This window comes from Phoca vitulina, unplaced genomic scaffold (genome assembly GCF_004348235.1).
Source record: "Phoca vitulina isolate PV1807 unplaced genomic scaffold, GSC_HSeal_1.0 scaffold20, whole genome shotgun sequence".
Taxonomy (NCBI): domain Eukaryota; kingdom Metazoa; phylum Chordata; class Mammalia; order Carnivora; family Phocidae; genus Phoca; species Phoca vitulina.
Genome location: NW_022589723.1, coordinates 22,279,153 through 22,305,281, shown reverse-complemented (window position 1 = coordinate 22,305,281; position 26,129 = coordinate 22,279,153). Strand labels below are relative to the sequence as shown.

The 26,129-nt window shown below is 36.3% G+C and overlaps 3 protein-coding genes across 5 annotated transcripts in view; 2 read left to right on the top strand and 1 right to left on the bottom strand.

Moving 5' to 3' along the window:
- Positions 1 to 5,312, top strand: part of DNAAF4 (dynein axonemal assembly factor 4) — a 56,827-nt gene extending 51,515 nt beyond the window's left edge. For both annotated transcript variants that reach the window (XM_032417840.1, XM_032417841.1), the window contains exons 7-9: positions 2,587 to 2,740; positions 3,733 to 3,838; positions 4,575 to 5,312. In XM_032417840.1, coding sequence (XP_032273731.1) covers positions 2,587 to 2,740; positions 3,733 to 3,838; positions 4,575 to 4,684 — 370 coding nt within the window. In that variant the 3' untranslated portion in view covers positions 4,685 to 5,312. The remainder of the gene's footprint in view (positions 1 to 2,586; positions 2,741 to 3,732; positions 3,839 to 4,574) is intronic.
- An 8,289-nt stretch (positions 5,313 to 13,601) lies between these two features.
- Positions 13,602 to 25,192, bottom strand: CUNH15orf65 (chromosome unknown C15orf65 homolog). The gene is made up of 2 exons (XM_032418111.1): positions 24,949 to 25,192; positions 13,602 to 14,083 (listed from the first exon to the last, which is right to left on the bottom strand). Exons 1-2 carry the CDS (start codon positions 24,964 to 24,966, stop codon positions 13,736 to 13,738), a joined length of 366 nt encoding a protein of 121 aa, XP_032274002.1. The 5' UTR covers positions 24,967 to 25,192; the 3' UTR covers positions 13,602 to 13,735.
- Positions 25,193 to 25,307: 115 nt separating this feature from the next.
- The window catches only part of CCPG1 (cell cycle progression 1), a 41,393-nt gene continuing 40,571 nt past the window's right edge, over positions 25,308 to 26,129 (top strand). The window contains exon 1 of one of the 2 annotated variants that reach the window (XM_032418106.1): positions 25,308 to 25,527. The gene's annotated coding sequence lies outside the window, so the exon portion shown is untranslated. The remainder of the gene's footprint in view (positions 25,528 to 26,129) is intronic. The other variant, XM_032418107.1, reaches the window with a different exon arrangement.

Below are 26,129 nucleotides of genomic sequence, written 5' to 3'. Positions count from 1 at the left end.
GGCTCCTCAAAAAATTAAAAATAGAATTACCATATGATCCAGCAATCCCACTTCAGGGTATATACACAAAAGAATTGAAAGCAGGGACACAAACAGGTATTTGTACACCCATGTTCATGGGAGCATTATTCACAATAGCCAGGAGGTGAAAGCAACCCAGGTGCCCATTGATGGATATTTTGGTAAACAAAATGTGGTATATCCATACAATAGAATATTACTCATCCTTTAAAAGGAAGAAACTGTCGTTATATGCTGCAACATGGATGCGCCTTGAGGACATTATGCTAAGTGAAATAAGCCAGTTACAAAAGGAAAAACACTGTATGATTCCACTTAAATGAGATACCTAGAGCAGTCAAATTCATAGAACAGAAAATAGAATGGTGGTTGTCAAAGATAGGAGGGAATGGGAAGTTAATGTTTAATGGGTACAGAGTTTCAGTTTCAGAAGATGAAAAAGTTCTGGAGATGGATATTGGTGATGGTTGCACAACAATGTAATTGTACTTAATGCCACTAAACTCTACATTTAAAAATGGTTAAAAATGGTGAGTTTTGTTACATATATTTTATCACAATTAAAAAAAAAAAAGGCTTGTGGTAGACATTATCGGTTATCTAGCTGAAATGTATGGTCTCCCTTTATCCTTACTGGCTGAGACCTTATTTTGTTTAGGTGTGTAGAACTTACCCTTGTGACTTAGATGGGGACCCTATCCCAAGTCCCAGGATAAATTCTGATTGACTTCAACAAATCAGCGTTGTTTTCATTACACTGCTGGTGGGGTTTTTTGTTTGTGGTGGTGTTTTGTTTTTAGCCACATGTACAAAAATATTTATTGTAATGTTGTTTATAAAAGCAAAGTAGTGGCAAACAAAACCTCTAAATGTCCATCAGTAGGAGGAGACTGGTTTCAGAAATCCTGGCACAAATTAGAGACTTCTTTGTAAAAATAATAACAACAACAACAAAAACTTTGTACAAATAGTGTATCTCCATATTTCTTAATACAAAAAGATGATCATATTGTTGAATTTTTTTTAAATGCTCCAAAACAGCAATATGTAGTACTAAGGAGTAAAAGTGGGGAGAGAGAGATAGAGGGGGAGAGAGAGACTGGGGATTTTATTAAGACAAAATATTTTTTTAAGGGTAGGTACTTTTGGTCAGTGAGATGGGAAAGGAGGTGAACCGGGAGATTTCTGGGGAGTTTTCTTGCCCTTAAGGAGCATATGCCAGAAGATACTGTCCCATTTTCTTCTAATGAATATTGTGCTTGAAGATGGGACCTGAAATTATGCAGCCACCTTACACCCATGAGGAAAACCAGCCCTAGGATGAAGTAGCTGCTGAGTGCAGCAGAATGGAGAAATGAAAGGAACCTTGGGCCTTAGGATAACATCCTCAAGCTGCTGATTTCATTGGGCATGGAGGCTTTCCATGGTCTGGACTTTTTAAATGTGGACTTTTTAAATGTGAGATAATTTATTTCCTTACTTGTTTAAACCAGTTTGAATTGGGATTCTGTCTGTAACTTGCATTCAGAAATGTCCTGATATGAGGCACTTGAGAAACATAAACTGTTACCAGAGAATTAGCTTTTCCAGTTTGTGCGGGTTATTTTAAACTTGAGTCAGGCTTAGGTTAGATGTCACAGTAGTGTCATCTTCCCTTTTACTAATGATTTACCGGGTGCTTTTACTTCTGATGTCATCATGTTCTAGAACTATACCGTATGCGGTACAATCAACTGGAAATAAATACAAAGTGTTTTATGGTACTTCTTATATTTGGTATTTTCTATTTTCCTTATGTTTATGCATTTTTCAAAATTCTAAGAATTGTACATAAAAATAAACACTTTACATTTTAACTAAATCCTTTAACTATGTACATCTATTTGAAGAGAATTTTGGAAGATTTGATCTATTAGATGCTTTTGTTTGCAAGTGACCAAAAAAACCCAATTTAAACTGGCTGTATGTTAAAAGGAATTTATTGGCTTATATAACTAAAAAGCTAAAGGTATGTTGCATTTCAGGTGAGCTTGATATAGCAGCTTAACTGTATCACTAAGGACTCAGTTTCTGTCTGCCTTTTTATTTTTTTCATAATTCCATAGTATCAGCTTTATTCTAGTGCTGGCTGTTCCCATGGTGTTAAACGTGGTCACTAATAGTTTGGGCTGTGTGCTTTCTTCATTTGTATCCAGCAAGAGGAGTTTTCCCAATTTTTCATTCTCTAACTTTGGAAACAAAGTCATAGGCCTCATTCTGAATAGACCAATTTAGGTCATAAGCCTCTCCCGATTCATTCATTGTAGTCAAGAGGGTGGAAATATGCTTACTGGTTTAAACTACAGATGGGTACCCTTGGAGGTGGGGTTGAAGTCAGTCGCATTCAGATTACATGCTGATGTATGTGGAGGAAAGGTGAAGCTGGTGTAGCCTTGGAACGAAGTCCATTGTACAGGGAATAGAAAAGGAGGTAAGCCATCTCCTCTGCCAAATATCATTAGATATTATTTCTGTGTTTCTATTTCAATATTACATTGTTTTCCTTTTCTCTTTTTGTCTTATTAGCAAATTGTTTGCAAAAGAAAACTACTTGGCAGCTATTAATGCATACAATTTAGCCATAAGACTAAATAACAAGATTCCACTATTGTATTTGAATCGGGCTGCTTGCCACCTAAAACTAAAAAACTTACACAAGGCCATTGAAGATTCTTCTAAGGTATATAATTCTATTTATTTATATATGGTGTTTTAAAATTGTTATCCTCTTATTTATTGGTTTAAATGTTGCCCTTAATCTTTTATTTTTTAAGTTTATGTAATTGAGATGCAAGGATTTTAAGAGTCATCTTGTTAGTTATGTTTTTTTACTGAAAAAAAGATTTTTTTGAATTGACAAGAAACTGGTGTTTTTTTTTGAGACTTCAAGGCACTATATTGCCTTGGTGTATCAGTTGAAGTTCACAAGGAAATTAATAAATGCTTGTCAGTTTGTGCTTACCCTTTATCTTATTAAAGTTTTGCAGACTTAATGAAAGGTTGAAGGAAGAAAACTTGTTTTTTTCTTATTATCACTACCACTTGCCTAGTAGAAGGATAGCTCTATAATTTCCCAATTTTCAGAGTAACCTAGTATATCCTAATTTTATTATTAATATCATGTCATTATCTTAAACTTCTAGTTTTTTCTCTTTTTTCCATGTCAGAATAATCTGTTTTAGGGGAAAATCATATGCAAATCTCTTATGTGGCTCCTTGAGATTGTGAAAATATGAAGGAAATAACCAGATCCTCATGCTTTGATCTCATTAAGCTATTAAAAGATCTGACAATATTTTTATGATCCAGTTTTCCTTCTACTAGCACAATTCTGTGCACAAATATTTATTGAGTGAATGAATGGGATAACCTAATTTGAATATAAAGACCTCCAATGTTCTTTAATCATTCCTGCTAATAAAGATAAAGCTGTAGAGGTTTCAAATGATAAACCAAATCATCACTTTGGGAGAAAGGGTATGAATCTTGTATAGGAACAATTGAACAAATCCTTAAATTGTTCAACACAAATGTAAGTATTTGATAAATTTCTGTGCCAGTTAAGTCAAAAATTTTGGTGGGTGAGGCTTGAGGCTTGTTTTAAAGTTAAGATTTTTATCATGTTTTTGCTCAAGTTTAAATTAGGAAATTGTCTTTCCCTTATCTTGTAAGGCACTAGAGTTATTGACACCACCTGTTGCAGATAATGCTAATGGAAGAATGAAGGCGTATATACGACGTGGGACTGCATTCTGTCAACTAGAATTGTACATAGAAGGTAAGAAATTAATAGAAATGTTTTAAGTTCTAAGTTATGCTCTGAGAAAAGTATCATTGGGATTATTTAAGATCATAACTTTTTAGGACTCCACTGTTTTATATTTTTAGCATTTAATATATTCTTTGCAATTTATCTGACAAAAAATGATTTTGAAGTATTTTAAAAATTTATTGTTGTGGAAGGCAGTTAAGACAAGATGTGAACAACACATTTAGGTGTAGGAAAATGCTGTAGTATCCAGACAACTTTTCTATGGAAAGATGTGTGATAAAGGATATGAATGAGTCACTTAAGATATGATGGAAATTTAAAATGAACTGCTTTGGTCATACAGACAGACACACACACAAGCTCAGAAACAAGTGATCTACCACAGTGTATGATCATTGCTTACGTTTGAGAGACTGTACTAAGTTTTGTTTCAGCCTCATGTGTATAGAAGCCACACATTTATTTTTTATTGTTTTTCATTTTTAATGTATTTAGGGACTTTTTGCAGTTACTCATGTTGCTCCAAAAGGCAAAATTTTTGTAGTAGTATTTTATCTTTAATGCTCTTCTTCCCACTACACTACATAGAGATACGTGTGTGAAAATGAAAATCTGATTTAAAACCTGATGCTTGTCCTGAACCACATTCTTAGTGGTTATTTTTATTAAAAAAAATCATCTAGATAACACAAGTATTTATAAAATATTAATTTTATCAACCATCATTGCTATATAAATATAGGCCTACAGGATTATGAAGCTGCGCTTAAGATTGATCCATCCAATAAAATTGTACAAAATGATGCTGAGAAGATTCGGAAGATAATTCAAGGAACAGAACTAAAATCTTAATGACTGCTGAAGCAACTAGGTATTGTACTAGGTATTGTTTTAAGTTTTTCAAAAAATAACTAGAGGCATTAGGAATCTTGGTAAATATTATGGCTGATTGTGCAGAATCACTTTCTTTTTCGTTCTTTAGTTCTGTAGAGGGCAAAACATTATAAATCTACAGAAAAATGAAACGTTTGATTTGAATGGTTTCTGAATAAGTAAATCAAATTAAGAATTATTTAATTCTTTGCTTCTTCAATACATGGATTAATTACATATATATTTTGTTGTTGTTGCTGTTACTGAACTCAGCTTGCCCTTAAAACCAACAAAATATTTCTTGGTGTGATGAGTACTAGGACATTACTAATTCATTTCTGACAAGGTAAAATTTGAAAATAAAAGACCATGTTTATAATTTTTTAAATTAAATGTACTGCTTAATTGAATGGTTGACCTTAGTATAACCAGTACTGATGTTCACTTAGTATTCAATGTACAAAACCTTTACTTCTCCATCCTGTTGTGGGAGGGTAGACCAGTTCAACCTAGCAAAACAACTGTTTGGAAAACCCCTTTAAAAAAAAAAAAAAGATTTTATTCATTTATTTGAGAGAATGAGAGAGAGAGCACGAGCGGCAGGAAGGAAGGGCAAAGGGAGAGGGAGAAACAGACTCTCTGCTGAGCAGGGAGCCCAACTCAGGACTTGATCCTAGAATCCTAGGATCATGACCTGAACTGAAGGCAGACACTCAACCAACTGAGCCACCCAGGCACCCTGTTTAGGAAACATTATTTTTGACTTTAACTATATGTAGTGTTCCCCAAAGCATGATCATATTTCATACTATCTGGTGAAGGTAAGTTTTCTAGTGAGATGTTTTCTAGTACCTTCAAGTATAACAGGAAAAAGACAGCAAAGGGTGAAATGTTAACACAGAATATTATGATACTGGCATTGGATTGTACCACCATTTGTGTTGTACCATAGTGATGATGCAAGCATTAAACAAAAACAGTACAGCTTCCCTTTTGTATATAGTAGTTATCACAATTGTCTGATTATATTTAGAGGATTTTTAGAAAAACAAAACACAATTTTTAGGAATAAGTTTTTACAGTATTTGGTCATCTGATGTCATTCAAATGGACCATAAAACAGCTTCAGTCCTCTTCTTTTTTTTAACACAATACTTTTTTTGAATGTGTAAGGGTATCCTAGTTCAGCAATCTTGAGACTTACTTTTATAAAGCAACCTTAGATAACTTACATAGCAGCCTTGTCCAGTTATTAGACTTTCTAATAAGGCAGGATTGCTTTTTCTTATGGTTTGTTTGTTTTTATTTTTTAAAAAATAAATGTTACCAAAATAAAGATGGGTCTCATTGTATGTCAAATACCAGTTTGATATTCAAAATATGTTAACCAACCTAGTGCTTCTTCAGGTTCTTCCTATTACCATCCTCCACTTACCACCTCCCCAAAAGACTGGGCCCAATAGCTGCCCTAAGGGCGAAAGATCTATCCTTAGAGGAAAGAAGGGATAGTCTTAACTAGTTATTTATTAATATGACAAATTTGTATTCACGAAATACTTGACCTCTTTTGAGCAATCTCCTATTGTTTGCAAGGGACTTTTTGTCTTAAATTGAAGTAGTGATAGAGTTGAAATATTGATACAACACTCCCATCTCCTTTATGATGAAAACACACCTCCCAAATAATAGTGCTAATTGTTATTAAGGCCCTGAATAAAAGATAAGAAAACAATTCTTATGGTAGTCCCTTAGTTTTTTTTATAGTGTCAATTATTTGACTGAAATTAATTTCAAGATACCAAGTGGATAATAAGCTAAATGTAGCTGTTACAGAAATAAACTGAACGGATCTTTAATCTCCCACTACTGTGTGATTACCATACATAAATACACAGTATACCTATTTATTAATAAAGACAACTTTTTGACAAATTTGGCTATGAATAAATATCAAACTATATCAAAATATTGATTACAAAGGAAAGATCATGACTAGCCCATTTTTGTAATGGATGCTTTAGAGGAATAATTATTGTTAGACTTAATTTAAAAAAAGAATATTTTCTAATATTCCACTTGCCCTTTGACTGATAGTCACTTGAGAGTCAGCTAGGGTAGATGGGTAACTAGTTTCACAGAACCTGTCTTTAGCTCATTAAAGTGCTTAAGCATTTTATGAGGAATGCTCATTTCTTTCCTCCCAGAAAGAGGTTTGTGTGTTACATCAAGCAAAAATGGTTTGTCCCAGACCAGGTTTGGTATAATTTTTCTTTTATACATTTTAGCTCTTTACTGACAGAAGTAAAAATATTACTCCTAATAGATAAATGCTATCTAAGAGCTAAATGGAAAGTAAACACATATGTTTAGTTAAACATATCCTGTCCTGGTTTCCTAGAGTAAAGGAAAACTAGAGCTAGACAGTAGTTAGAGTAGTAAAAACAGATTTCACTTGGGAACTATTGCAGTATAGGAAAAGAGACCCCTGTATAGAACTGGGGTCAGTTCCTAATATAGCATGGACAATGAACAAGTGGTGATTTATAGGTAAGGAGCAAGTTGGGGGTGGGGATTGGGGTTGTCAGTGGATGGAAAATTATTAAGAGGAAACATCAGTGGTAGGGAGATTCTGGCTAAACTGACCTAACAGGATTCTTGCTGAAAGCAGGCCAAGTTGACTAGATATCATCTGGGAGATTGTGGGGGATGAGGAATTTGGTCAGATATTGAGAGTGATCAAAACTGATGTTGGGGATTCTGGCTAAACCAACTTAGCAGTGTTCTTGCTAACAACTGAGCTCTTAAGGGCAAGGCCCAAGCATCAGGCCCAGTTGACAAAGTGGCTTAGAGGAACCTGTTTAGAGTTTGTTGAAGGAGAGACCACTGGTCACTGGCAAGCCAAGTACTTTCCAGTGAGCCTCATCCATGTGGCAAAAAAGGGCAAAAGATTTTTTTAAGATTTATTTATTTATTTATTTATTTAAGAGAGAGAGAGTGAGTGAGTGAGTGAGGGGAGGAGCAGAGGGGGAAGGGAAAAGCACTGAGTGCTGAGCCTGACACGCGGCTCTATCTCATGACCCTGAGCTGAAACCAAGAGTTGGATACTTAACTGACTGAGCCACCCAGGCAACCCCATGGGCAAAGGATTTTTTCACATACCATCTCAGAAAAAGATTAGTAGGTGATCTCTCAAAAGGACTGACAATAGGAGTGTGTTTCATTATCTTATTGAACTGATCTGGCTCAGTCTCCCTCTCAGACAAAGACCTATCAAGAGCTGACCCATCTCTGAGTATCAGATTCACATTAACTAAGCTCAGGAGACTGAACAAAATAGACTGCCTACTCACTATTAATTCATAAGTAGAAATTGAGTGAGCATGTCCATGGGGTTGATAGGTTATATGACAATTCATGTCTCCTTACAAGCAGATATATATGATAAGTCACATCATAAAGTTGCTTAGCAAACATGTTAAAAAAAGAAACAAGTGCAAAATAGAGTCATTTGTGGCTTCACAGCTGAATTCTACCAAACATTTAAAGAAGAATTAATACTATTCTTCTCAAACTATTCCAGAAAATAGAAGGAGAAGGAAAGCTTCCAAATTCATTCTATGGGGCCAGCATTACTCTGATACCCAAACCAGATAAAGTCACTACACAAAAGAGAGAGAGAGATCTCTAATGAACATAAAAGCAGCAATCCTCAACAAAATATTAGTAAACCAAATCCAACAATACATTAAAAAAAAATCATTCTCCCTGATCAAGTGGGATTTATTCCTGGGATGTAAGGGTGGTTCAATATTCACAAATCAATCAATGTGACACATTACATCAATACAAGAAAGGATAAAAACAATGTGATCATTTCAATAGATGCAGAAAAAACATTTGACAAGGTACAATATCCATTCATGATAAAAATCCTCGAAAAGTAGGCTTAGAAGGAAGAGACATCAATATAATAAAGGCTATCTATAAAAAACTCAGAGCTAACATCATCCTCAATGAAGAAAAACTGAGAGCTATTCCCCTAAGGTCAGGAACAAGACAGGATGTCTACTCACCATTTTCATTCAACATAGTACTGGATGTTTTAGCCACAGCGATTAGACAAGAAAAAGAAACGAAAGGCATCCAAATTGGTAAGGAAGAGGTAAAACTTTCACTATACACAGATGACATGATACTATATATTAAAAACCCTAAAGACTCACCAAAAAAACTAGAACTGATAAATGAATCAGGAGAGTCGCAGTATGCAAAATCAGTGTACAGAAATCTGTTGCATTTCTATACACTAATAATGAAGTAGCAGAAAGAGAAATTAAGAAAACAATCCCATTTACAATTGCACCAAAAATAATAAAATACCTAGGAATAAACCTAACCAAAGAGGGGAAAGACCTGTATTCTGAAAACTATAAAATATTGATGAAAGAAATCAAAGATAACACAAACAAATGGGAAGCTATTCCATGCTCAAAGATAGAAAGAACAAATAGTGTTAAAATGTCGATACTGGGTGCCTGGAAGGCTTAACTGCCTTCGGCTCAGGTCATGATCCTGGAGTCCCAGGATCGAGTCCTGCATCAGGCTCCCTGCTCAGCAGGGAGTCTGCTTCTCCCTCTGACCCTCCCCGCTCTCATGTGCTCTCTCTCTTTCAAATAAATAAATAAAATCTTTAAAAAAAAAATAAAATGTTGATACTACCCAAAGCAATCTATAGATTTAATGCAATCCCTATAAAAATATGAACAGCATTTTTCACAGAACTAGAACAAACAATCCTAAAATTTGTATGGAACCACAAAAGACCCCAGATAGCCAAACCATTCTTGAAGAAGAACAAAACAAGGTATCAGAATCCCAGATTTCAAGATTAAAAATAGGCAGAAGACATGAACAGACATAACTCCAAAGAAGACATACAAATGGCCAACAGACACACGAAAAGATGCTCAACATCACTCATCGTCCGGGAAATGCAAATCAAAACCACAATGAGATATCACCTTATACTTGTCAGAATGGCTGGTATCAAAGAGACAAGAAATAACAACTATTGGCAAGGATGTGGATAAAAAGGAACCCTCAGGTACTGTTGGTGGGAATTCAAACTGGTACAGCCACTGTGGAAAACTGTGGAGGTTTCTCAAAAAATTAAAAATAGAATTACCATATGACCCAATAATTCCACTACTGAGTATTTACCCAAAGAAAATGAAAACACTAATTTGAAAAGATAATATACACCCCTATGTTTATTGCAGCATTATTTACATTAGCCAGAATGTGGATGCGACACAAGTATCCATTGCTAGAGGAATGGATAAAAAAGTTATGGTATGCATCTACAATAGAATATTACTCAGCCATAAAGAGAATGAGATTTTGCCATTTGCAACAACATGGATGGATCTAGAGGGTATAATGCTAAGTGAAATAGAAAGACAAATACTGTGTGATTTCACTCATATGTAGAATTTAAGAAACAAAACAAATGAACAAAGAAAAAAAAGACAAAAAAAAGACGCAAGTGTAGAGAACAAACTGGTGGTTGACAGAGGGGAGGTGGATGGGGGGATGGTTAAAATAGATGAAAGGAATTAAGAGTACCCTTATCATGATGAGCACTGAGTAATGTGTAGAATTGTTGAATCACTATATTGTACACCTGAAACTAATAATAACACTTTATGTTAATTATACAGGAATTTTAAGAAGTAATAAAAAATAAAATTTAAAAAATGATGAAAAAAGTTAAAAAAAAATGGAGTCGCTTGCCCCCACTGACAGTAAACCAAGATATAATTGCAGGAATTTGACTTCTAACCAGTCAATCTGGAATTTCCTGATCAGCACTACTGAGGTAAATTGCTTAATAGACCACCAGCCTTTCCCCAGAGGAAGGTGACCTTGCCTGAAAAGATCCTTTTTAAAAATTTTCTTAGGAGCTTCTTTGTCCTGCTCTGTTTCTGCCTTTAAAAGTCTTCCATTTTGTAGAGCTTCTCAGAGCTTTTCTACTTGCTAGATGGGATGCTGCCTGATTTATGAATTGTTGAATAAAGCCAATTAAAGTTTTCAAATTTACTCAGTTGAATTCCATTTTTTAACACACAGAATCAGAACAAGGGGAATTAGTTTGAATGGAATGTTTCATGGCATCATGCATCCAATTCTACACAACAGGCTTCCTCTTTCCTATAATGTTTAGGATAATTACCTCTATTTATAAACCTTTAAGACATACCTCACTGGAACTAACTCTCATGTACCATCAGTAAAACCAAGTTTAATCTTCAAATCATGACCAGATTACCATCTTCTCTTTGCCATTGCCCACGGTTTTTGAAATGTAATTCCCCTTTCTAAAATGTTTAAAGGATATGACTCTATGACCATCTCAAGATAGTCTCTGCAAGGAACTACTTTTGACAGTATTTATACTTCATTTTAGCCTTTTTGTGACCTAAATAAAATATTTTTTGTTTAGTAAACAAAACAAACAGTATAGTAATAGAAATAGTAAATTCGCAACAATTTTGAGCTATTATAGATAGTAAAAACCAATCAACTTATTTGGTCAGATATATTAATTAGATTTTTGATGGGGTGAACTATATTTCTAATAGTCTTTTAGCTTATAGCTAAAAGAAAGAAAAAATATATTAAAAAAACTGGTAAAATATTCCTTTGGGAAGATAAACTTCATTTTATTTGAAGCTGAGAGCTCATGCTGTATTTCCAGTAATGATGAGTCAAAAAATGGAAGTGAAATGTCAAATATTCTGATAGTCGTGTAGAGGTAGGAAGGTTTGCCTAAAGTATATGTGTTTTACCTAATGTGCTTTAGATATTTTCTACAAGAATTGGTTGTTCAAACTTATCTGAAATGACATCTTTCTTTTTGGAAAAATTACAAACTCATTTATTTGTGTGCTTTAGCATATTCCAAAAATGTACTGCTTTACATAGTTTATCTCACAAAGTGGTGAATTTAATATTTTACAGTACAAATTCTAATGCTTCTTTTAGGTTGTTCTTATGTATCCTGGTTCTAAGAATACTATAAGCTGGTGAATAATTCTGTATATGGTCTATCCATGCTTCTATTTTATGCGGTTTAGTTTTGTTGCAAGATTTCTTTTCCTTTAGTGCTCGTGGTTCTTGGTCATGCTGCTTCGAAGAATGAAGAGGTAGACCAGACGAAGAGTGGTGGGCATCGAAGCAAAGTTTATTGAGCGAAAGTACAAAGCTCCTGAAGAGGGAAGGGACCCAAGAAGATTGCTGATTTGGCAGTTAAATCTAGGGGTTTTTATGGGCTCTTTCATGTGGGCTGTTTTAATGATTAACCCTCCATGTGTCTGTCACCCAATCAGGTTTTTGTCCACATGCTCATCTACCTATCAGGTAATTGTTCATGTGGGAAAGGGTGGAGGGCCCCTTCCAGGGTGGTGTTTCAGATCAAGAGGGTTGCAGTCCTCACTGTCCTAAGGCATGCAGCCACATGACCACCAGATCAAGCTCTTTGTTTAAATATACCACTGGCTGCTGAGCTGGTCCCCTGGGCCTGGGTTAGGACGCCCAAGGCCATTCCCTTCCTTTCTGTCACATACAAGTTATAAGTCCTCCCAGTAGGAAGACTCAAGGCTGGGGCATGGAATAAAGCCTAGAATAACAGGATGGGGTCTTTTTCCTTTTAAGGGTAGTTTTCCTCCTAGGACAGGGCCCCTTGTCCCTGCCTGCCTTTCTTCCGACTATCCTTCATTAGTTTTTTAGTCCATATTAAAGAAACATTACTCTGTAGTTGTCTTCAGCTACCTTTATCTTTAGAACTGATTAGTACAGATCAGTAGTGCTCAAAATGTGATCCCATCAGAATACAAATAGGCTACATTATCCCTGTCTTTAAAAAAATAACCTTTGGCCCCATATGTCTACTTCCAGCTTTCACTCTATTTCTCTGTTCAGTATACAGCAAAACTACTAAAGAGTACTACTTCCATTCTTTCTTAAACCTATTCCAGGGGTGTCTGAGTGGCTCAGTAGGTTAAGCATCTGACTCTTGATTTTGGCTTGGGTCAAGATCTCAGGGTCGTGGGATGGAGCCCTGTGTCCAGCTCTGTGTTCAGCGCAGTCTGCTTGTCTCTCTCCCTCTGCTCCTTCCCCTGCTTTCTCTTTTTCCCTCTCTAAAATAATAAAAAAATAAAATCTTTTAAAAAAATTAAACCTATTCCATTAAAGTTTTCCATTCTGCGACCTCACCAAAACACTTCTTGTTGAGGTGACCAATGTTCTCCACATTGCCTAATCACATCTGCAGGTCTCAATCCATGTGTTATCTCCCAAGATAATTTCACACAGCTGGCTCATTCCCTCTTCTTGAAACAAGTTCTTTACTTGGCTTTTGGGCATTAGTTTGCTAATTTCTTCCTCCTTAACTAATCACTTCTCCTTGGTCTCATTTTTTTATTCATATTCATTCCTCTGACTTCTTCTTTTTTTTAAGATTAAATAGGTTTTACTTTTTTTCCCTCACAAGAACATAAAAATTATTTCAGGGGAACTGCCCATTACATCACATGCCTTCTTTAATGTCCATCACCCAGTTACCCCATTCCCCCACCCCCTCCCCTCCAGCAACCCTCACTTTGTTTCCTATAATTAAGAGTCTCTTATGGTTTGTCTCTCTCTCTGATTTTGTCTTGTTTTATATTTCCCTCCCTTCCCCTATGATCCTGTTTTGTTTCTTAAACTTTTGAAACTGTTTCTTTTCTTTTGAAATTTTTGGAGAACATGTACTAAATAAAGCCAAGATGTACTAAAACATGTCTACTTTTTATTCTATTTTGAACACATTTTTATTTTCGTTCAGTTATCAGTTCAAATGCTTTATTTCTTAAAGGTATTCTTTTAACTAATTCAAATACTTCTATGTTCCAAGTTAGGTATTCCAGCCTTAGATTTAAAACTCATTTTTCCTGAGTATATTTTCTCTTAAATATACAAAGGAATATATTTTCATAGAGTATGTTGAAAATTAGGAAAATCAAGGGTTCTGGTTCTATCAGGTGTAGTGTTGAGAGAGTTATTTTGATAAAATCCAGTAGCTCTAATATGGCTTGAAAATACTTGCTCCCTTGGAGTATAACTGCAGGGAAAAAACTGTGGCATAGGTAAAAATTCACCATAATTACATGAATTGGTTTTATACATAATCATCTTAGGTTTTGATAGTGAGGTAGCTGTATGGAGTGTCTTTGGGTCCAACATACATGAAAACACAGGATTGCCAGGGTTCACACAAGGAGGAACTTGTTCAGGTTTCACTTCTGTGCCTGAATTTGAAGCTGAAGCACATTTCTTGTCCTAAAATATAAACACATCAAATTATTCTCAATTATAAAATTTTGGAAAAAAAACAAAACTAAAGTTAGCATCAACCCTATCTTATACATATCATTCACAAAAATCAACTCAAAATGAATTAAAGACTTAAATATAAGACCTGAAAGCACAAAGCTCCAAGAAAAGAACACAGGGGAAAGCTCTGTGATGTCGTTCTTGGCATAGATTTTTTGGATATGACACCCAAAGTGTAAGCAACAAAAGCAAAAATAATAAGCGAAACTGCATCAAACTGAAAAGCTTCTGCACAGCAAAAGAAGTAATCAACAGAATGAAGAGACAACCTACAGAATGGGAGAAAATATTTGCAAACAATATTGATAAAGGGTTAGTATCCAAAATATGCAAGGAGCTCATACAAAGCAATAACAAAACATAATCTGATTAAAAACGAGCAGAGGACCTGAATAGACATTTTTCCAGATCAGACTGACAGATGGTCACCAGGAACGTGAGAAGGTGTTCAACATCATTAATGATCAGAGAGAAATGGAAATTAAAACGACAATGAGATATCATCTCATGCCTGTTAGAATGGCTAGTGTCAAATAACAAGTGTTGGTGAGGATGTGAAGAAAAGGCAACACTTGTGCACTGTTGGTGGGAATGCAAACTGATGGAGCAACTATAGAAAACAGTATGGAGATTCCTCAAAACATTAAAAATTAAAATTAGTATTACCATATGATCCAGCAATCCCAGTTCTGGGAAGTGAAATCACTATCTCAAAGGGATATCTGCACCCCCATGTTCGTTGCAGTACTATTCACAATAATAGCCAAGATATGTCCATTAATGGATGAATGGATAAAGATGTAGCATACTATATTCTCACGTATACATACACACATGAATATTAATCATCCATAAAAAGAAGGAAATCCTGCCATTTCAAACATGGAGGGCGTTATGCTAAGTGAACTAAGTCAGACAAAGAATACTAGAATCTCACATATATATGAATCTAAAATTTTTAAAAAGTCAAATTCATTGAAACAGAAGAATGATGGTTTTCAGGGGGTGGGGGAAATGGAGAGGTGTTGGTCAATGAGTACAAACTTCCAGTTATAAGAAGAATAAGTTCAAGGGATCTAATGTACAGCATGATGAGTATAGTTACCAATACTTTATTATATACTTGAAAGTTGCTAAGAGAGTAGATTTTAAATATTCTCAGCACAAAAATAATTTTAATTATGTGAGGTGATGAATGTGTTAACCTTATTGTGCTAACCATTTCACAATACATACATACAAGAAATCGTGTAATACACCTTAAACGTACACACTGTTATATGTCAATTTTATCTCAATAAACCTGGAAAAATACAAAACAAAAAAGTTAGCACGTCCACTTCACTTTTTCAGGAATTCTGTTGAGGGCAGTGGCTAATCCTCATTAAATGACATAATATCTGTAGAAAGTAAACTTATCAAAAGTATGTATAAAATAGCTTTTAAAAATCCTGTACTGGAATCATGAGAATTTATAAAAACATTTGTAAATCATGGAGAAAATCTGCAAGAAGTCATAGCTAGAAGAGGACATACTGCTGAATTCTAGAATGAAAAGAAAAAAACATTTAGGGATTTTAGCCTTGTCGGCATAACCATTAAGCAAATAATTACACAACTAATAATTACAATTGTGGTAAGTCCTATGGAGAAAAAAAATACAAGATATTTATGAAAATTTATAGAGGGTTCTAACCTAGTATGGAGGCTAAGAAAGGCCAATTTAGTGAAGTATCATTGAATCTAAGACTGGAAGGCCAGAGAAGATAGAAGTGGGAACAAAGATAAACTCAGCATGGCCAAAGTCAAGTAAGTTAGGGTGAAAATGACTGAGATGAGAATAAAGGGACAGAGGCCAGATCCTGAAGGGTCTTGTTGACTCTGTTAAAAATATGGATCTTTATGGTAAAAGCAATGGAAAGCTATTGAAGGGTACTAAGGAGATGCATGTCATTAAGTAACGAGTTTTAGTATAATTAATTTGGCTGCTGTCAGAGCCTTGAATGGATGTAGAAAGGAGCTACAGCAGTCCAAGTGACTGATGACAATGATCTATAGTAGGGTGGTGGTATAGAGAGGGAGATAAGTAAACAAATTTGAAATATATTTTGGAAGAATTCACAGGGTCTGGTGATTAATTGAATGTGGGTGGTGATGAGGGACAGATCAAGGATGACTACTAGGGTTCTGGACAAACATTGGGTAGCTGGTGGTGCAACTTACTACACTTTTTAATATATAAATTAAATATGTGTATATATACATATAATTTAATTGATACTTACAAGTAATTTAGCTATTTGGGGATGCAAGGGAGCAAGATATTCAAAAGAATGGATGCAAAAGTGCACATAGCTTTCTAGCACATGCATATAACATGCTTTATCCTTAGTAAAGCCAAGTCTATTAAAAACATCAAGCTTCATTAATGAAGATGAGAGAATTCAAATGGAACAGACTATATAAACTATTTATCACTCATTCATTGACTCAGCAAATACTTATTGAGTGCCTAGTGTGTGCCACACATTGTTAGATGTTGGAAATGCAGTGATAAATAATACAAAATTCCTAAGGCCTATAATTTATTATATCGAAGACAAACATATAGGAAACCAACTCAGTAAATGATGTTGGGAAACTAGCTAGCTATTTTCAAAAATATATATCTTCGCCTTCAAATATCAAAATAAACTTCAGATGAATTAAATACACACTGACTAAAAATCACATTATAGAAAAACCAGAAACTAGGAGAAAGGTATTTTTAACCCTCTGAGAAAGGAGGACATTATAAATTTAAAAGTGACAAAAGAAATTATAAAGGAAGGGATTGAGGTATTTAATTGTCCTATTTATACCTGAAGATACAGTTAACCAAAATTAAAAGGTAAACCACAGACTGGGAACATTACCTAGAAAGAATGACAAAGGATTAATGTATTTAACTCATAAACATTTTTATTCCTATGTAAAAAATGATAGGCAAAATATTGCAACTCTGATGAAGCAAAGATAACTATTCTAAAAGATAAACTGTATCTTGGTAGGAAACATAACTGTATTTTAAAAAATGTAAATGAAAACCCATACCCAATTTGGCAGTGAAAGAGCACTTTGTATTGATGATTGTCAGGTAAATTAATGTAACCCCATTTAAAAAAATTAATGAAATGTATGAAGAACTAAAAACTGTTAATGACTTTGAATCCTGAAATTTTAGTTTTTAAGTCTATCCTAAGAAACTTAACTGTAGTAAAAATTCAGTCCACAACATTACTTATAAAAGAACTGAAACATGTACTGGTTAAATGGATGATAATTTTGATTATATTGTTTATGCCAAATATACAAATTAAGTACTTGAAAATAGTTTCTTAAATAGTTATGTTTCTTCCTCAGTTTACATTGGTGAAGATGAATATTAACCCTGCCCTGGCTTAATTATCTCAGTATAATTCCAACCTGATGGGATTGCCTAAATTCTGGTACTATAGATTTTGTTTGTTTGTTTGTTTAATAACCTTCATTTTGAGATTGTAACAGATAGCTTTTTTTTTTTTTTTTCTGATAGACTTGCAGTGGTTAATCCTTTATAAACTCAATTTTGCTTGTGTTTCTAGTTGGGAATATCATAAATATATGTAAGAACCATAAGTAAGAACATACATATACCATCTTATATCTACTCATGTTTTAACTGTACTTGTGGCTGGTTATAATCTTGAAAAATAAAAAGGTGTCACAAGTTGAAATGAACCTGAGTTAAAATGTTTTCCCCGGAATAACATCCCTAAAATCTACCTTTTCATTTAACAGTACTATAAAACCATATTCAATCAACTCTTTAGTCAACTATTAATGTTCTACTTGAACAGTGTCCTTAATAAACTTTTTGGAATTATTTTTCTGTGATTAAGGGATTTAAAAATCTGAATCAAGTTTAATGAAAAGAGCACTGGAGTTATGAGACCCAGGTTGTAGTCTCCTGGACTTGCTGGGAATGTGAGAATTTGGGTAAATCTGATTGTCTATACTTCAGTTTTCTGTTTGTAAAATAAGGGAGCCTGGATTATTTGTTCTTTTTAAATATCATCTTTTAAAAGTATCATTTATTCCATAGAAATTATAAAGTTTGTAAACATACAGTTTATAAAATGAAGTGATATCATAGAGTAGTATATTATGTTCTCATGCTTTGCCTTAATGACAATCATAAGGCAAAGTAACTTTTCAGAAGAGCTTCTTTCAGTAATTTTGAGAAACTGTTTGGATCTTCTTGAAAATCCAGTCCAAGAGTGCTTGATTTGCTGCTGTATTTGCATAAGGGGAAAAAGCCTTTTTCTTATTATGAATTACCCTATTACAAACATAGCTGTTAGAGATGAGATTGCTGGTCTTTTTTTCCTCAAGTTTTCCATGTTAACTATCCATTTCTTTAAAGATTGACATTTTAATTGACAAAGGTTTGAGGTGTTTACTTATTGTTCTATTGTCTTGGTATATTGAGCTGAGAGCCTTAATCTTTGGCCTGAGAAAAACTTCACTGCTCAGTTCTTGGGAATTAGACCATTATTTTATGAATATTTATCTTGCTAGAACCTCCAGCTACCACTGACCCTGCCACCTTTAGGGCCCACTTCATTCCTTTGGCTTTGCTAATCAAAAACAAAATCTTACCTACCAATAACCCTCAGAAGTTATCTGAAACTAGAAGTCCTTTATCCATAGTAGTGTTCTTTTGTACAGTGCTTCTTTTACTTTTATGTACATATGAAATACACAGGAATCTGGTTAAAAAGTAGATTCTGACTCAGGTGTGGTGTAGGGCCAAGATTCTGCATTTCTAACAAAGTCCCAGGTGATGCTCAAGCTGCTGAGCCCTACATGACATTGTGAGTACTGGCTACATACACTTGTTATGAAAGATGTGGCTAGGAGTTAAAGAGGCCTCTGGGAGATAGGCAAAGGAGTGTGGGGAGAGAGAAGGCCATAATCATACCTGCATGGCTTATACAAGAACATGTCAAGCAGACTAATTGGGAATCTTGTTGGTATTTGCGTATCTTCTGCTGTAAGAGTTGCTTAGGTGGGGAAGTGGGGTGGAATCCTAGGTGGGACAGTGTGGTCTCAGGATCACAAAAAAAAAAACAAAGGTGCCTGAGTGCGGCAGATTTCCCAGGCATTGGAGTGGGGAAGCCAGCTGCAATCAGTGAGCCCAAGAGTGGGCTCTCAGCTCGGAGTTGCCATAAACCATGAACACAGTCAGGCGACTGCTCTTCAAGCAGGGCCCCAGCAAGCGGTACAACCACGGTGAGACCCCCCCCCCCCTTCCCTGGAAGGAGCTGTGCAGGTGCACACTGCAGAGTCTGCAGTGTTTGGAGACTCGAAACAGAGTCATGTGCCTGAGATAGAAACGCTTGGTCACAGGCTGGGTGAGCACAGAGTGCAGACGGAGACCAGGGAGACAGGAGTGACTGACTGCTTTTCCCTGAAGGTGCACTGAGGAGTAGGGCCCTGAGCTTCCAGTTATGGGGCTGGAGATGGGGAGGCCACCATTTTCATTCTCATCCTCTCAAGTGGCAGGGAAAGCCTTAAGAGAAAAAAAGGCACATAAAGCAAACCAGAGCAGATTACTTAGCCTGGCCCCCTGGCTAAATGCAATTCCACCCAGGGCAAATACACCAGAGAATTGGAGGAACAATATCTGCAAGAACAGTCAGCTAAGACCAAGTTTAACAATCATACAGAACTGAAAAACTCTAGCGCTAGGGCAAAATAGTATATAGAATTCATGGTTTTCTTCTCGTGAGTCTTTAGAGTCTTTCAATTTTAATTTTTTTCTCTTTCCTTTTCAATCAACTTCTTATTTTATCAGCTCTTTTTTAAAGTTTCTTTTAATTTTCACGTTTTACAGTTACATTCTATCCTTTCATTGTATTTAATTTTACTTTTGTATATATATGTTTTTCTTTCTTTACAATTTTGGGATGCAGTTTCTTCTAACAAACAGACAAAAATACACCCAGAATCTATTGTATTGCTCTGTTCTCTTCACCTGTCTGATCATATTCTCTCATTTTTTTAATTTCTTTTTTTTATTTTCATCTTTATGGTTACATTCTATCATTTCAATGTATTTAATTTTATTTATTTATATATATACATAAGTTTTTCTTTCTTTACAATTTTGGGATGTATTTTCTTCTAACAAACAGACCAAAATGTACCCAGGATACTCTGTTCTGTTCACCTGCTGTTTATATTCCTTTTTTCTGTTGTTGTTTTTGTCTTTTAATTTTCATTTTTACCCTTACATTCTGTCCTTTCTCTATATTTAATTTTATTTTTGTACACATATGTTTTTCTTTCTTTACAATTTTGGGATCTAGTTTTCTAACAAAGAGACCAAAATACACACAGGATCGAGTGTATTTCTCTATTCTACTCACCTACCTGATTTTATTCTCTCCTATTTATTTATTTTATTTTTATTTATTTATTTATTTTTGGTTTTGGGTCTCTTCTGATTTGTTTAGTGTATATTTCTCTGGGGTCATTGTTGACATTTTAGTATTTTGTTCTCTTGTTCATCCATTCTTCTCTGGACAGAATGACAAGACAGAAAAACTCATCTCAAAAAAAGGAACAAGAGGCAGTACTTCTGCCAGGGACCTAATCAGTATGGACATAAGTAAGATGTTGGAACTAGAGTTCAGAATAACGATTATAAAGATACTAGTTAGGCTTGAAAAAAGCATAGAAGACACCAGAGAATCCCTTTCTGGAGAAATAAAAGAACAAAAATCTAATCAAGTTGAAATAAAAAAGACTATTAATGAGATGCAATAAAAAAATGGAGGCTCTACCTGCTAGGATAAATGAAGCAGAAATACAAATCAAAACCACAATGAGGTACCACCTCACACCAGTCAGAATTGCTAAAATTAACAAGTCAGGAAACGACAGATGTTGGCGGGGATGCGGAGAAAGGGGAACCCTCCTACACTATTGGTGGGAATGCAAGCTGGTGCAGCCACTCTGGAAAACAGTATGGAGGTTCCTCAAAAAGTTGAAAATAGAGCTACCCTATGACCCAGCAATTGCACTAAGGGGTATTTACCCCAAAGATACAAATGTGGTGATCTGAAGGGGCACATGCACCCCGATGTTTATGGCAGCAATGTCCCCATAGCCAAACTATGGATAAAGAAGATGCGTGTGTGTGTGTGTGTGTGTGTGTGTGTGTGTATAGAATAGAATAGTACTCAGCCATCAAAAAAATGAAATTTTGCCATTTGTGATGACGTGGTTGGAACTAGAGGGTATTATGTTAAGTGAAATAAGTCAGTCAGAGAAAGACAATTATCATGATCTCATTCATATGTGGAATTTAAGAAACAAAACAGAGGATCATAGGGGAAGGGAGGGAAATATAAAACAAGATGAAATCAGAGAGGGAGACAAACCATAAGAGACTCTTAATCATAGGAAACAAACTGAGGTTTGCTGGAGTGGAGGGTAACCTGGGGGCCAGGGTAACTGGTTGATGGACATTAAGGAGAGCATGTGATATAAGGATACTGGGTATTACAGAAGACTGACGAATCACTGAACTCTACCTCTGAGGCATTATATGTTATTTAATTGAATTTAAATTTAAAAAATATTAAAAAACAAAAAGAGACACATAGATCAATGGAACAGAATAGAGAACCCAGAAATGGACCCTCAACTCTATGGTCAACTAATCGTTGACAAAGCAGGAAAGAATATCCAATAGAATTTCCCCTTAGGGGGTAGGACAGAGGTTCTTTTTTTTTTTTTAATTTTATTTATTTTATTTATTGACAGAGAGAAAGCAGCATAAGCAGAGGGAGCAGAAGAGGGAGAGGGAGAAGCAGGCTCTCCACTGAACAATGAGCCTGAGGTGGGGCTCAATTCCATGACCCTCGGATCATGACCTGAGCCAAAGGCAGAGGCTTAAGGGACTGATCCACCCAGGTGCCCCAAGGACAGAGGTTCTTATCAAGCAGATCCCCTGGTTTGCCTTTGGGGGAGGGAGAGGGCAGGCCCAGGTAACAGATCACCTCATTGGTGTTGACAAGAAAATTCCAGATTGATTGGCTTAAAATTCCTCTCCTGGAGAGGTTGAAAGTGCAATTAAATCTTCCTTTGCTGTCCTGGGGACAAGTGACTCCACCTTGGCCCCTGTTTTTCTTTTTAACAGAACTGATTTTGTTATTCAAAAAGTATAAAGGGATGTGTGGATTTACTCATGATACGGCCCCTCATTTGTGATAAGAAGCTCTTAATAAGTGTGTTCTGTGGTGTCCAATTAGGCAAAAAAATTTGGTAGTTAAAAATACAACAAAAAAATTTGGCAGTACTTAAAAATATTGGTAATACTTAAGATTTAAATCCTTCCAGATTAGAAGTTACATTATTATATCTAAATAACTTCATGGTAGTTGGCAGTGTACAGTAACTGATCTTTTAAGGTTGTATTAAATAGAAGATTGTTTACATGCATTAAAGTGCCTTTTCTTTGAAGATTCTAGAGTAGATTCTTGTGATTTATGAAGCTGAGACCCTTTATGAATTCTAAATCTTTAATACTAGTAACATAATCTCAATTTCTTCCTCTAGAATGAAGATAAGAATGTTTACAGTGCTGTTGTGTCAGACTTAAGGGAGGATAAAACCTTTTTGAGTTTCAAATTTGGGTCAGATTAGTTAGGTTCCTCTTTAGCATAACTGAGCTTGTCCTGAATTCCTGGTTTATTCTACTAAATATCTTGCCAAGTTAAGTTTCTCAAGGTCAGGAACCTAATTTGTTTTGAAAGCTGAGCCCAATTCTGGAAATATGAAGTAGTTAATCCACTTTCTTTTCCTTTGTTCAGATTTGAATGAATATCAATAGAGTGTTGTTGGAGTAGCACCAGTCAGCAACTGTGACTTAGGTTCCAATCCCTTACCAGGATTTCACCTCTGTGTATCATTTGTAAATTGGTAAAAACAAAGCAAGACAAACAAAAAACCTGTCATAATTCTTGTGGTTTTGGAGATAAAATGAAAGAAAACTGGATGTAAGTGATAAATTGTTATATACATGGAATTAGTTTTTACCATTTTCTTTCAGGTTTATCTCAATGCATATGGATGATGTTCCAGATTCCGTTCTGAAGTTTACAGGTTAATACCTCTACATTAGTATAGTACAGTTGACTAATACTTCATATTCATATTCTTGCAGGAAGCTGGCAAAGCCGGAAGTAGAACTCATCAGATCTTGCTACTTCTTTGTGACACTGCCAATTAATTTGTTTTAAATATCAAGAGCACAGACACTGGATAATAGCAAGTCACCAGAATCCTATGGTATCTCAACAAGTCAGGTTTTCTCAAAATGTCTAGGTTTCTGGAGTACAGGGAAAGCTTCGTAGGTGGAAGATGGCTCCCCTGTGATTTGTAGGAAAAAGTACCAACCCTAACTTACTTTATGGATACCCAGTCAGGTTGCCCACGGCAGCCTCAGTCACAGAGGACTGACTCTCATCAAATCACCTTCTACCACCTTCTGGTCATCTTTGGCCCAAAATGTAATACAGTAAACCAAATCTAGTCAAAACAGAAGACAAATTAGCTGATAAACTTTGTTGGCATAATTTGTACCATATAATCAGGAAATGTTAGGGTCTACCTGAATCTTTTTGACTTCCAGGATAATTCACAAATGTTCACAGACTTAGAAACAAAATACTCATTGCTTTTACTTTTTGTCATAGGTCACTGCAGTTTTCTTATTTGGGTTTCACCCTCTTCAAATCTGATATTCTTAAAATGTGGAATTCAAATTAATACAATTAAAAACAAACAGCCTTATACAAAGAATAATAAAACGATTATTTTAAATGCTCTGCCAGGTTACACATAGGATCAGCAAATATTATTTACTTAAGGATAAAAAAGTTAATTAAAATTGTAAATGATTCTTCTAAAATTGACGGTCTTAAAAAATTAGACTGTGAAAGTGCCTTGAAAAGAATAAAAATCTACAAAGAGATGGTATTAGCTTTCTCACTGATGTAATTTTCAGACTCCCCTGGAATTAGAGAAAGCCAAGCCACTGTGACTTTTCAAACTTCTTCCTTATAAACACATACACATTTTTAAAAAGATAAATAAGAACAAGTCATTGAGATAATAAAAATGCTCTTTATGGGAGCTGTAATTTTAAGATTAAAAAATCGTTTTTTTTTTTTTGATGTTGTAGTCACAGGTGATGTTAACTATAGCAACACCAAAAGCAAACAAAAAGCCCTCCAAAAGTCTAATTTTGAGGCACCTTTTTGTTTCTGCTCAGTCCCATCATTCTCCTTGTTATTGCTTTTCTTATTTCTTTTTTTTTTTTTTGCCACAATTGGGGGACAGACCTTAAGTTTAACCTTAAACCTTAACTTTCTACGTTTCCACCAAAAGTGAATACAAGTGTACCATATTCTTTTTTCTTTTTCTTCTTTTTTTTGCTCCTATCCTTTTGAACAAGGCACAGTGTAAAAAAATGTAAAATTAACAAGATACGTTTTTCTCATTTAAAGCCATCACCGCAGTTGCACACCATCCCCAATCATTTTATACTTCCAGAGGCAATTCTGGCTCAACGCGATGCACATTTACATCTGTGTAGCCCAGTGGTTGCCTAGAAAGGTGTTTCTTGGGGGGTGGGGCGAGTGGCGGTGCGGAGTGCCCCAAATTTATAGCAAGGAATACCAACTGTCAAAAACATTCAGCCCTCTGCCCACACCCACCCAGTCGTACTCGGTCATTCTCGGTATCTTCTTTATTTTTTCGGCAAACGCAGTCTTTCCCGGCAGCGGATGGCAAGAAGACCAGCGAGCGCGCTGGGGAGAAGCCTTTTTACTAGATCCAATTAAAGCCGCAAAGAAATCGTGAACGGTCCGCTAGATCAATAGGTATCAACTAATCCGCCTAATCCAGGGAGCCGCCCTCGGGGTGAAACCGCGAATCCTTTAGAGTTGTTGTAGCAGCCCGTCTCCATGGCAACTGACCGCGGAGCCTCTCTAGCGCCGGGGCCCGGATGTTGTGGGGATCGCTGCCGCCCCGCCTAGCTTCCTGCCGCCAAGCCAGGGCGGGCTGCGCTCCTCTTCGGGAGTCGTAGTTCTTCCCTCCTCCCGTGCCCGACATGAGGAGAGGTAGGGACTACGAGTTCCGGCATGCGCTGCGGCGCCCCGCCGGCCGCCGCCTCCCGGCTACGGACGCCAGCGAGCAGGTTGTTGTTTTTAAGTGAGGCGTCACTGTGTCGGAGCTGGGACCGCTGCCACCGCGACAGTCTGCACAGTCGGGCGGAGGTGGCGCTGCCCGTTCAGGTACGGCCCTGGGCGGGTTGGGACCCCAGGAGAGGAGTCTCGGCCGCCTGTCGGGGCCCTGTCCCGCACCCGCTGCTGAATTGTCTGGCGGAGGCAGAGGCGGGGTCTTCTCTGAGGCTGGGGGCTGCTCGGGCGGGGGCTGACTCCGGGCGGGAGCTGGCTCAAGGGTGGTCTGGGAACGCGAGTCCGCAGCCCCCCAGGTGATCCGGCCCCTGAGGCATAGGGTCGGGAGGTCTTGCAGCCTCCGATCCCTCCTTGCGGACCGGAGCGGCGTACCAGGGAATTGGGGGAGCTGATGGCCGGGGGGACCTTTCTTCCTTCACTAGGCTGGCTGGGGCGCTTCTTGGTCTTGATTGATGAGAATCCATATGGTAAGATGTTATGTGCGTCACCCGGCCGGTTTTTTCAGCCGGCCCATCTTTTTTGGTGACGTTTGAGCCCCGTGATGCCAGGAATAGAAAGATTAAATATTAAATAATGCAACTGAGATTTCTGCTTATACGCCAGGCTGACAGTGATCAGATCCCTTTCCTTATCCTTTTCCCCCTCAACCGGCCCACTTTAGCGTGGTCTTCCTGAACGATAACTCCACTGTAGCAGCT